The 14,121-nt window shown below is 36.0% G+C and overlaps 1 protein-coding gene across 1 annotated transcript in view; it reads left to right on the top strand.

Moving 5' to 3' along the window:
- Positions 1 to 14,121, top strand: part of LOC128230364 (nitric oxide synthase-like protein) — a 95,223-nt gene that overhangs the window by 56,449 nt on the left and 24,653 nt on the right. The window contains exons 3-7 of the mRNA XM_052942570.1: positions 4,944 to 5,080; positions 11,969 to 12,131; positions 12,339 to 12,430; positions 12,846 to 12,987; positions 13,721 to 13,860. Of these exons, the coding sequence (XP_052798530.1) occupies positions 4,944 to 5,080; positions 11,969 to 12,131; positions 12,339 to 12,430; positions 12,846 to 12,987; positions 13,721 to 13,860 (674 nt within the window). The remainder of the gene's footprint in view (positions 1 to 4,943; positions 5,081 to 11,968; positions 12,132 to 12,338; positions 12,431 to 12,845; positions 12,988 to 13,720; positions 13,861 to 14,121) is intronic.

Genomic DNA, 14,121 nt, shown 5'->3' with positions numbered 1-14,121 from the left:
ATTTTGACGTTCAGCAGTTGTAACATGAAGCGATAATACTGATGGCCTGGGTTCAAGGGTATGAACACATGTTGCAATAAACTGTTTTATACACCATTTAACGATCAAAAATAATCTGATATGCCATAAAGACCCAATAAGTTTCCGTTCAATTGATAATTAAGGAGTTCATATGAATCAAGAAATCTATTCATGAGCGGTGTCATTTGGAAATAAATGTTTTATATTCCAAAAGGCGTGCGCTGAACCAGCGCTTGCAAAGTTCATGTTGAGGAAAGGATCTACGACATTAAACAGATGGAAATATCATTTTGATATGAGATGTCCTCTCATAGCTGCAATTTCAAACACTTTCCATAGAAAAAAAGGACATAAACATTAGTAGAGGGCTTAATGTCGCAATAAAAAACTTTTGTAAAAATGTAAAAAAAAAACAAAAAAACTTTTGAGGTCATAAGGGGTCATTGGGTTAAGGTTATATTTTTAAAGTAAAATGATGTTTTTAAACTACCACACTAAATCGTAGTAAGACTTAGAAAGAATGAATCGACGATAGAGCAACCAAGTATAATTACAAAATACTGAAGTCCGATTAATTGAAATAACACTTAAATAGGATACCCTTCAATAAAGCGAGGGCGAGACTTTTAGTGACACATATTCTTAAGACAAGACGAACATGCTGTTTATATATAACTTTCAGTCATATTTTAAGATAACTAATGTTTATGTCCGTAGTGTTTTATGAATAAATACAAATATTCAAAAACGTTTGACACAATTACAATGGAATAAATGATATACTAAAACGGACCTTAAGCATGACCTTGAGGCAATGTAAAAAACCCAGTTTCTTGTTAGCCGTGGAAGAAAGCAATACCTCTAAAAACTTAATATAACAATATGTATGTTATGAAACATGTAAGTAGTGTAACGTGTATGTTATGAAACATGTATGTAGTGTAACGTGTATGTAGTGTAACGTGTATGTAGTGTAACGTGTATGTAATGGAACATGTAAGTAGTGTAACGTGTATGTTATGAAACATGTAAGTAGTGTAACGTGTATGTTATGAAACATGTAAGTAGTGTAATGTGTATGTTATAAAACATGTATGTAGTGTAACGTGTATGTTATGAAACATGTATGTAGTGTAACGTGTAAGTTATGAAACATGTATGTAGTGTAACGTGTATGTTATGAAACATGTAAGTAGTGTAACGTGTATGTTATGAAACATGTATGTAGTGTAACGTGTATGTTATGAAACATGTATGTAGTGTAACGTGTATGTTATAAAACATGTATGTAGTGTAACGTGTATGTTATAAAACATGTATGTAGTGTAACGTGTATGTTATGAAACATGTATGTAGTGTAACGTGTATGTTATGAAACATGTATGTAGTGTAACGTGCAAGTTATGAAACATGTGTGTAGTGTAACGTGTATGTTATGAAACATGTATGTAGTGTAACGTGTATGTTATAAAACATGAATGTAGTGTAACGTGTATGTTATGAAACATGTATGTAGTGTAACGTGTATGTTATGAAACATGTATGTAGTGTAACGTGTAAGTTATGAAACATGTAAGTAGTGTAACGTGTATGTTATAAAACATGTATGTAGTGTAACGTGTATGTTATGAAACATGTAAGTAGTGTAACGTGTATGTTATAAAACATGTATGTAGTGTAACGTGTATGTAGTGTAACGTGTGTGTAGTGTAACATGTATGTAGTGAAACGTGTATGTAGTATAACGTGTAAGTTATGAAACATGTATGTAGTGTAACGTGTATGTAGTGAAACGTGTATGTAGTGAAACGTGTATGTAGTGAAACGTGTATGTAGTGTAACGTGTATGTAGTGAAACGTGTATGTAGTGTAACGTGTATGTAGTGAAACATGTAAGTAGTGTAACGTGTATGTAGTGAAACGTGTATGTAGTGAAACATGTATGTAGTGTAACGTGTATGTAGTGTAACGTGTATGTAGTGTAACGTGTGTGTAGTGAAACGTGTATGTAGTGTAACATGTAAGTAGTGTAACGTGTATGTAGTGAAACGTGTATGTAGTGAAACGTGTATGTAGTGTAACGTGTGTGTAGTGTAACATGTATGTAGTGTAACTACTAACGTGTATGTAGTGAAACATGTATGTAGTGTAACGTGTATGTAGTGAAACGTGTATGTAGTGTAACGTGTATGTAGTGTAACGTGTATGTAGTGTAACGTGTATGTAGTGTAACGTGTATGTAGTGTAACGTGTATGTAGTGAAACATGTATGTAGTGTAACGTGTATGTAGTGTAACGTGTATGTAGTGTAACGTGTGTGTAGTGTAACGTGTATGTAGTGTAACGTGTATGTAGTGTAACGTGTATGTAGTGAAACGTGTATGTAGTGTCACGTGTATGTAGTGTAACGTGTATGTAGTGTAACGTGTATGTAGTGTAACGTGTATGTAGTGTAACGTGTATGTCATGAAACATGTAAGTATTGTAACGTGTATGTTATGAAACATGTATGTAGTGAAACGTGTATGTAGTGTAACGTGTATGTAGTGTAACGTGTATGTAGTGTAACATGTAGGTAGTGTAAAGTGTATGTTATGAAACATGTATGTAGTGAAACGTGTATGTAGTGTAACGTGTATGTAGTGTAACGTGTATGTAGTGTAACGTGTATGTAGTGTAACGTGTATGTCATGAAACATGTAAGTATTGTAACGTGTATGTTATGAAACATGTATGTAGTGTAACGTGTATGTAGTGTAACGTGTGTGTAGTGTAAGGTGTATGTAGTGTAACGTGTATTTAGTGTAGCGTGTATGTAGTGTAACGTGTATGTAGTGTAACGTGTATGTAGTGAAACGTGTATGTAGTGTCACGTGTATGTAGTGTAACGTGTATGTAGTGTAACGTGTATGTAGTGTAACGTGTATGTAGTGTAACGTATATGTAGTGTAACGTGTATGTTATGAAACATGTATGTAGTGTAACGTGTATGTAGTGAAACGTGTATGTAGTGTAACGTGTATGTAGTGAAACGTGTATGTAGTGTAACGTGTATGTAGTGTAACGTGTATGTAGTGTAACGTGTATGTAGTGTAACGTGTATGTAGTGTAACGTGTATGTAGTGTAACGTGTATGTAGTGTAACGTGTATGTAGTGTAACGTGTATGTAGTGAAACGTGTATGTAGTATAACGTGTATGTCATGAAACATGTAAGTATTGTAACGTGTATGTTATGAAACATGTATGTAGTGAAACGTGTATGTAGTGTAACGTGTATGTAGTGTAACGTGTATGTAGTGTAACATGTAAGTAGTGTAAAGTGTATGTTATGAAACATGTATGTAGTGAAACGTGTATGTAGTGTAACGTGTATGTAGTGTAACGTGTATGTAGTGTAACGTGTATGTAGTGAAACGTGTATGTAGTGTAACGTGTATGTCATGAAACATGTAAGTATTGTAACGTGTATGTTATGAAACATGTATGTAGTGAAACGTGTATGTAGTGTAACGTGTATGTAGTGTAACATGTATGTAGTGTAACGTGTATGTAGTGTAACATGTAAGTGGTGTAAAGTGTATGTTATGAAACATGTATGTAGTGAAACGTGTATGTAGTGTAACATGTATGTAGTGTAACGTGTGTGTAGTGTAACGTGTATGTAGTGTAACGTGTATGTAATGTAACATGTATGTAGTGAAACGTGTATGTAGTGTAACATGTAGGTAGTGTAATGTGTGTGTAATGTAACACGTATGTAATGTAACATGTATGTAGTGTAACATGTAGTGTAACGTGTATGTAGTGTAACGTGTAGTGTAACGTGTATGTCATGAAACATGTAAGTATTGTAACGTGCATGTAATGAAACATGTAAGTAGTGTAACGTGTATGTTATGAAACGTGTATGTAGTGTAACGTGTATGTAGTGTAACTTGTGTGTAGTGTAACATGTATGTAGTGTAACGTGTGTGTAGTGTAACGTGTATGCAGTGTAACGTGTATGTAATGTAACATGTATGTAGTGAAACGTGTATGTAGTGTAACATGTAGGTAGTGTAATGTGTATGTAATGTAACACGTATGTAATGTAACATGTATGTAGTGTAACATGTAGCGTAACGTGTATGTAGTGTAACGTGTAGTGTAACGTGTATGTCATGAAACATGTAAGTATTGTAACGTGCATGTAATGAAACATGTAAGTAGTGTAACTTGTATGTTATGAAACGTGTATGTAGTGTAACGTGTATGTAGTGTAACGTGTGTGTAGTGTAACATGTATGTAGTGTAACGTTTGTGTAGTGTAACGTGTATGTAGTGTAACGTGTATGTAATGTAACACGTATGTAGTGAAACGTGTATGTAGTGTAACATGTAGGTAGTGTAATGTGTATGTAATGTAACACGTATGTAATGTAACATGTATATAATGTAACATGTATGTAGTATAACGTGTATGTAGTGTAACGTGTAGTGTAACGTGTATATAGTGTAAAGTGTATGTAGTGTAACATGTAGTGTAACGTGTTTGTAGTGTAACGTGTATGTAGTGTAACATGAAGTGCAACATGTATATAGTGTAACGTGTATGTAGTGTAACATGTAGTGTAACGTGTATGTAGTGTAACATGTAGTGTAGCGTTTATGTAGTGTAACATGTAGTGTAACGTGTATGTAGTGTAACGTAACGTGTATGTAATGTAACGTGTATGTAGTGTAAAGGGTGTAACATGTATGTAGTGTAACGTGTATGTAGTGTAACGTGTATGTAGTGTAACGTGTATGTCATGTAACATGTATGTAGTGTAACATGTAGTGTAACATGTACGTAGTTTAACATGTGTGTATTGTTACATGTGTGTAATGTAACGTGTATGTATTTAACTGTTTCGGTAAAGTTTCTCTTTCATGTTCAAGCCGATGCCATGCAACGCCAACTTCTGTATGGGTTCCGTGATGGACGTCGGGCTCGTGACGGGCGAGCCAAGGCCCAAGGAAGAGGTTCTCGTGCATGCCCGAGACTTTATCAACCAGTATTACCAGTCCATCAAACGGTAAGGACATAAGTTTTATAAAGTTATTTCTATGATGTTAGGAAAATTATCGAATATTTTACATCAAAATAGTTGTTTTACAAGAGGTGTCCGAAGACAAAACGCGCTTGGTTTTAAGCCAACACGACGGTGACCACAATAGATCTCCTTGTTTTTCACCTCAAGTGCTTTTTGCTATAGAACTACAATGTATGCACCTTACCTTCACAAATACTTATATGCATTCCTGCCACACCCAATATTCCCGTATTTGTTAAATGTGTTTAGAGAACAACCTACATGGTCAGCCAATGATATTGCAGATAGGCAAATCATTTACTACTAGGCTTAAAGCTGCACTCTCATACATTGCCCGTTTTGACAAAATTATCTTAGCACATTGTTGCATATGTTCGGCAGTTTTCCAAACAATTGAGAACTGTTCGGTTGTGAGTTATTTCGTATGACTTAATTGAAGGCATTGATACCAAAATAAGCAGACTTTGAGACAAAAACTTAAAAAATGTCAAAATTATCAATCTGTGAGAATGCAGCTTTAAGAATTTCAACTTTTGTGGGTGTTGAGAGGTCCGCCTGCTCATTACGGTAATGCATAAAGTGAGTTTGACCTGTTGTGATACTGCATTTATTATATGTAATTAGAATACAACCAACATTTTCAGCCAATGAAAATGCAGAAAGGTATTATTAAGTACAAGGCTTAATCATTAAGAATTTAAACGTTCGCGGTAGTTTAAAGGCCCACCCACTGCCGAAACACACTCCCTGCGTCAAATATTTCGTTGGCAATGGGTCAGCCAATGAGGTTGTTTTCTAAGTCAGTTAGATATCCTGAAGTAATATCTGAAGGATTAAGAATGTCTCGTTCGCTACGCGCTCTCCGCCCATTATTAATTATCAAGATTTTACTTCACGCCATCTAACTACATTTGTATAACATGAGTTTTGCCTGGTAGTGTTGATGCATCTGCAATAAATGAATTTGTTTGGAATTACAAATTAAAAACATTGCATCTGTGTTATGATATTTATATACGTTTTATTGTGTAACAAATAGCCATTAAATTAAATCAAAAGCATTTGGCTAAAATAAAACGAAAATTATTGATAATCCATGACAGTGTTTCGATCACATCAAGTAAAATTATTAATTGCTCATAATATGAATACGATGTGACCTAGTCAGACAAAAGTCAATGGCGGTATGTTTTCTTTGATGGCACAATAAGACTCTTTTATGACTTTTCGTTATTTTTTACCAATAGTAATGTTTTGATTTCATGAAAAGACCGTTACTTGATATCATATATAGTTTATGAATAGTTAATTATTTATCAATCTACCCAAATCGGGCGGTGCCGGGAATAATGCGTTCATTTAATAACAACTCTGCTGATTTATTTCATCAAGTATAAAAAATGATAACAAATCTTCAAGAAAAATAACCGAACTTAATGGTGGTGTGTAGGCTTATTTATACTCGCACTGGGGCTTTGCCCATTCGGCTTAATAACTTTACTTAATAAAAACATCGACTATATATCTACCAACATACAAACGAGTAGGGATTTTATAGTTCTACATTTTAATTTTAAGATCAAAGGGACGAAATAATACCTTAGTTGCAATGTTCTTACTGGTTTGATGTTACACCTACATGGTCGGCCAGTCGGAACCATTTTATTGTTCCTGATATAACATCATTGTTTGCAGAACTTTCTCATCAAAAGGGCGGATTAACATTGCTGGCGATTTTAATTTCTTGAAACAGAACGATAATCCAAGGATTGTGTAGCTTCAGCCGGTTCTTGTATTTACGTAATCTATTTGTAAATAAATATCTTTTAGACTAGGATAGAATTGTTATTGTATCTTAGTACGGATTAAAACTGTAAATGCCCCAACGAAATCCTGTCAGTAATTATTTGTTCAAACATTCACCATAAACCAAACAGTTTTGAATGCTTTGAATTTTATTTGCTAATAGCGTAAGAAAATGGCCAATGAAATGCCGCATAGCACACTCCCCATGTGAAGACAAGCAAGTATGTAACAGCATCGGCAGACTTCAACCTTTAGGAAATCATGTTTTCCAAGCAAAGTTAAATACAATTTAAATGCCAAGCCCTGATGCTTCTACTATTGCTCCCAAAAGCGTACTTACTTCCGAGCGGTTTCAGATAAAAGAACGTTTTCATCAGGGTTCATTTTTTAAGAGTAATTGAAGTACGAAGACCGGACCAAAACGTTAACCAAATACACTAAATGGATGTATGCTAGTATTAGTTTTAGTCAAAGTTAAAGGAAGACCTCGATCACACACAACCACACACACGCACGCACGCGCGCGGGAACACACGCACTTTCATACGCATTATATATCAGAGGTGTTTAAACGTCCGCCTACTGCCACCCATCCGATACACAATCCCTGCGTCAGATTTTACGCTGTCAATGTGTCAGCCAATGAGGTTGTATTCTAAGTCAGTTAGATAACCTTCATTAAAATCTTAATGATTAAAAAGGGCTCGATCGCTACGCTCAATCCGCCCATTCTTAATCATTAAGATTTAATTTCATGTCATCTAACTATTACATAACCAACTTAATAAAATCAATTAATAATTAAATGGGAAAATTGGCGTTTGCAATCGGTTTAATGGACTTGTCGGTTGTCGGAGCTCTCCTAAATGATTGAATGCGAATCTCTCTGGCAATCCAATTGGCCTAGGCATGGGCCTAAACTCTAAGGAATATAAACAGGCCTAAATTTGAATAATACTCCATTCCACAGAGGACTGGGATATAGTCAATTAAGCTATGATTTGGCGTCAAATTCTTAGGACATTTCAATTAAGTTCATTAAATATGTAAACAAAAACATCATATAAGAGCAGTTTAACACCTAGTACATACGCCAATGTCCCCGTCAGAAGAATCGTTGGGATTTAGAAAGCTAGTTTGAGCTGTCAACTAAAAGACATTTAGCAATTAGTTTGTTATTTAGAAGTTTGCATTTTTGCGCTAGCTATTATATAGACCGTTCGTGTTGAACACTTAGACAATCGCTATTTTCAGTTTTGAAACCCTTTTCATCATATGACTCTTTAAAAATAAAAATATCAGGCGTAAATGCAACTTAATATATTACATGAAATTTGTTATACCAGCTATGAACTTACGTTTATAAAATAAATATTTACATTGAACATTTTCACAAATTATGTATAAAGTCACCAAGTTTGATAGCTCTAGCGCAATCAGATACTTTCTTTCAAAATTCAATTTGATACTATATACCAAAAAATTCACATAAGGATCGATAACTGAATTTAAGTGTTTGATTTAAGGACGAAATTGATAAACTAACAGAAACGTCCACTTCAATAGCACCTCTGATTACGGGTAATAAATTCATAACAGACACTATTAATATTTACATACTTGTATTTTGATAATTGTTATACGATAGTAAACTGAATTGTGAACTAGAGATTTCAACAATTTATGGTTTGAACTTTTGATCTTTCGACCTTAGCTCTACAAGTATGAACGGTATGGCTGGGACAGCCGATGATTATAAGAGAATGTTTTTTTTTATAAATATCGATATTTACGACTACCCCGTAGGTGCATAAAACTGAACGTTGGCTTAATGGTATGCAATTTAGATGTTAAACTATATTTATTGATAATTAATTCAATAATTCGATCTATTACATTTGTTAGTGCACCACGAACAGGTCACACGTGGGGTTACGAGTGGTTCTTGTATCACCGTTATTTTCGGGACCAACTGCGTGAACATTATTTTTCTACTTTCAGTGTCGAATGGGGTTATTTGATGCAAACTTTAAACATATTCACGTAAATGTACAAACGATTTTTTTCTAAATGATATATGTATAATTAATATTATTGATCACGTGACATGACACGTATTTCTATGCAAATTGATAAATATTTTAGTATACTATACAAGTGAAAGGAAACAAACCCATTAAGTTAGTAAGCGTATACCGTTATGGGACACTAAATGCAGTACATTAAACACTACATTAATGCATATATAACAGCTACAAAGACACCATGCGAGGCTGGAATGGTATTAAGCACACCCAGCAAGGATAATGTTCATCAAATACGCAAAATTGATTCCCTATACGTTTCTGTTACTTAAAAGCGTCAAATATGAACTGTTGATATCGGGTATATGCACTGTTGATACCTGGTGTGTGATCGTTACGGTTGATATCGGGTGTATAAACTGTTAATATCGGTGTAAGAACTGTTGATATCAGTAGTATGTACTGTTGATATCGGTTGTATGGGCTCTGGATATCGGGTGAATGAACATAACTGTTTATATCGGGTGTACGAACTGTTTACATCAGTAGTATGTACTGTTGATATCGGGTGTATGGGCTCTTGATATCGAGTGAAATAACATAACTGTTTACATTGGGTGTATGAACTGTTGGCATCATGCAAATGCACTGTTGATATCGGGTATATGAACTATTTATATTGGGTGCATGAACTGTTCATATCAGGAGTATTAACGGTTGATATAGGGTATACAGTTGATATCAAGAGTTCGAACGGTTGATATTGGGTGTATGATGGAGTATGAACTCGGTTGTATGATAATTTTGATATCAGGAGTATGAACTGTTGATAACGTGGGTATGAACTGTTGATAACGGGGTTATGAACTGTTGATAACGGGTGTATGAACTGTTGATAACGGGTGTATGAACTGTTGATAACGGGTGTATGGGCTGTTGATAACGGGTGTATGTACTGTTGATAACGCTTGTATAAACTGTTGATAACGGGTGTATGGACTATTGATAACGGGGATATGAACTGTTGATAACGGGTGTATGGACTGTTGATATAGGGTGCATGTACTGTTGATAACGGTTGTATGAACTGTTGATAACGGTTGTATGGACTGTTGATAACGGGTGTATGTACTGTAGATAAGGGGTGTATGAACTGTTGATAACGGGTGTATGGGCTGTTGATAACGGGTGTATGTACTATTGATAACGGTTGTATGAACTGTAGATTACGGGTGTATGAACTGTTGATAATGGGTGTATGGGCTGTTGATACTTTTGATAATGGGTGTATGGACTATTGATAATGGGTGTATGAACTGTTGATAACGGTTGTATGAACTGTTGATAATGGGCGTATGGGCTGTTGATAACGGTTGTATGGGCTGTTGATAACGGGTGTATGGACTGTTGATAACGTGCGTATGGGCTGTTGATAGCGGGTATATGGACTGTTGATAACGGGTGTATGGACTGTTAATATCGGTTGTATGTATTGTTGATAACGTGTGTATGAACTGTTGATAACGGTTGTATGCGCTGTTGATAAAGGGTGTATTGACGGTTGATAACGGGTGTATGTAATGTTGTTAACGGGTGTATGTACTGCTGATTACGGGTGTATGAACTGTTGATAATGGGTGTATGGGCTGTTGATAACGGGTGTATGAACTGTTTATAATGGGTGTATGGGCTGTTGATAACGGGTGTATGGACTGTTGATAACGGGTGTATGGACTGTTGATAACGGGTGTATGGACTGTTAATATCGGGTATATGGACTGTTAATAACGGGTGTATGGACTGTTGATAACAGGTGTATGGACATTTAATATCGGTTGTATGTACTGTTGATAACGGTTCTATGAACTGTTGATGACGGGTGTATGGGCTGTTGATAACGGGTGTATTGACGGTTGATATAGTGTGTATGTAATGTTGATAACGGGTGTATGTACTGTAGATTACGGGTGTATGAACTGTTGATAATGGGTGTATGGGCTGTTGATACTTTTGATAATGGGTGTATGGGCTGTTGATAACGGGTGTATGAACTGTTGATAACGGGTGTATGGACTGTTGATTACGGGTGTATGTACAGTTTATAACGGGTGTATGAATTGTTGATACCGGGTGAGTTAACTGCTGATATCGGGTGTATGAACTTTTGATATGGGTGTGTGAACATTACTGTTGATATCGGGTATATGAACTGTTGATATCGGGTGTGTGGACATTGCCGTTTATATTTGGTGTGTTAACTATTCGAAACCCCTTTCACCTGTCCGCGAAACGTCTCTGACATTTCCATCGAACATCATTTTGGATAAACGCGCGAAATACCGTACTTTTTATATTACATCTGGGCTGGTATTCAATATTGGTCTTAACTGGATATAAGAACGATGTAGCTAATCGGATAACTTGTTATTAATGACTGACCAAACGAGTGAATGAAGTCAATGCTGTATGACCGTAACATTGACTTAAGTTGCATATTGAGTTACAACACAGTGGAGTGGTGGCACATTATTTTCTATCGTATTCACGTGAATTACTTAGAAAGGATAATATATCAACAATATTTGAAATTCTTTCTCGTCAATATGTCATGTTTTCTCGATTTTTGTTATTCATTTATAGTGCCATTTTACTGCTTCTATAGTTCGTAATAAAAGCTTCATTTGTGTGTGAAAATAACCGTAAAAGAACACTTATGGTGATATTTTATTAAAGTTCGATAAATTTACAACACCTGGTCTAACATAGAAGTATTCTTTAAAAAATAAAAGATTTTCGAACAGTTTTAACTTTTAGAGCTAGCGTCTGTTAACCGTAAAAAATGTTCGAAATACGTTTATGAAGGAAAGAAGAAAGTGTGCCACAAAGTACGTCGTCTCAAAATACTGCCTTTCGCTTATAATCCTCTCAACGAATCTAAGTCAAATTCATACCTGTATAAAGTTGACACCCGTGTTTCCATCTATCAGACTTAACTCCTACGAACAACTAACCATTCGCCGTCTATCCGTATACTTTTCAGGTCGAACACTCCAGCACACACGAACCGCTGGACGGAAGTGGAGAAGGCTGTGTTAACGTCGGGAACGTACGAACTTACCACGGCAGAACTGACGTTCGGCGCCAAAACGGCGTGGAGGAACGCACCTCGGTGTATCGGTCGGATACAGTGGTCCAAATTACAGGTGATGAAAGACGAATCATAGCATATTTCATGATGTTAAAGACTATGATGCCATTTACGTAGGCCTTTGACGGCAAGTCATGGTCGATAGTGAGAGAATTACAGAACGGAAAGTACGTTTACACATTAAAACGAACAAATATATACAAAAATCAAACATTTAAATCTATTTATATTTTTTTTTTTAAATGGCGTTTTTCCCTTGCAGGTTTTCGACGCCCGCCATATCACCACTGCTCGTGGAATGTTTGAGGCCATCTGTAACCACATCAAGTATGGAACAAACAAAGGAAATATCAGGTATTTAAAGGTTTTGGAACATGTCAGTCATTTTCTGGTTGATTTGATTGGTATAGTTTAGATATATTGTTATTTAACCAAACACAATCAATATGCTTTTTTTTGTTAAGTGTTCGAAATTTTTATTCATGTACCGCATTTTAGTATATAGTCGAATGTCGTCGAACTGTCATCTCGATGTTCCGGTTATTTCGACCCTTTCTTTTTAGGTTTAGTTAGACATGTTTTGTGTTTCGGTTGTATGGAATGTTCGTTATCTCGAAGAATTTTCTGAGGTACCAATAAATTCGAGACAGCGAGTTTTCACTGTAAATGTTTGTCAGTCGATGAGTAACAATATATCTACAATATACACTGCAGCTTGGCCTAAAATCTATACATGAAATAACGACGCATCCCCATTTCTCTCCGACAGGTCGGCCATCACCGTGTTCCCGCCACGGACGGACGGGAAGCACGACTTCCGAGTTTGGAACCAGCAGTTTATCCGCTACGCCGGGTATAAGCAGGAGGACGGAAGTGTGGTTGGCGATCCCTCAAATGTTGAGCTTACACAGGTATGTGACCCATTCGGAACTCCTCGGCCATTTTTATCGAAAACACCCTCGGATGTATGCCGGTATATCAGTTAAAGTAGTTCGGAAATTATTGAATTATATCAATGATTAAATGTAGTGTTTTAGAGTTGTATTTATTGATCTAAGTTTAAATTGATTGCCAGTGAAGTGTATTATTGCAAACATAATTAAGATTCCCAAGAGTTAAGTCATAAAGTTTAACTGCTAAATAAATTTACTACGCGATCTACTTGCAGCGGACTTCAACGTACCTCTTTTTGAGTATGTAAACCGTCCAAATACATCCGAGGTTGTTTTCGATAAAAATGGTCGAGGAGTTCCGAATGGTATGTGACCCTGATACAAGTGCTTGTGGTATGATGGGCCTTATTAAGACCAAGTCACAGATGAACCACGACCGATCGCCAACATCCGACAACCACTGGTCGCCAGTTGGTTATTAGGCCAGTTGGTTAACAGATGTCGTAAAAGGTTGTTGGCAGTCGGTAAAAAATCGGCAATTGGTTTCAGCATTATAGTCGGCTATAAGTTTTGCTGTTTTATCTAAAAGTTAATGCCTTTTTTGTCCAGGGGTAGGCAAAATTGATCGCTGCATTTTATGGCTGCAAGAATTCTTCGATCCACACATGTGTTACAGTGACCCCAATAAATACAGATACATTTAAATTTATATTTCTTTGCTTTAATTTTTAAATGTTTTTTTCATCTACAGGTGTGTCAGAAGTTGGGTTGGAAGGGCAAGGGGACGCGGTTTGACGTACTTCCGCTCGTCCTGCAGGCTAACGGCCATGACCCCGAGTTGTTCGAGATTCCCCCGGAACTCATCCTCGAGGTCCATTTCAAACATCCTAAGTACGTTGATGAAGTCAGAATGGTGACGTCTTGTTGTGTTATTTTGTCTGTGCTTGTAATTAATAGTGAATGTAAAACGTATGAGAACTGATTTATAATCATTGTTATATATATTGGCATGTCCTTGTATTTTTTTTTTCGATAAACGATACAAAGAATGGGCAGGGATAAGTGTAATTTAAAAATGGAAAAAAAAACATGGTGCCAGTTTGCGTTGGGTGCATGTGCGGATCCGGGAAACCACGTTAGAAGGGGGCGTAA

This window comes from Mya arenaria, chromosome 4, assembly GCF_026914265.1.
Source record: "Mya arenaria isolate MELC-2E11 chromosome 4, ASM2691426v1".
NCBI classification, from domain to species: Eukaryota; Metazoa; Mollusca; class Bivalvia; order Myida; family Myidae; genus Mya; species Mya arenaria.
Note: the sequence above shows the minus strand (reverse complement) of the source record. Positions and strands in the feature narration are given on the sequence as shown.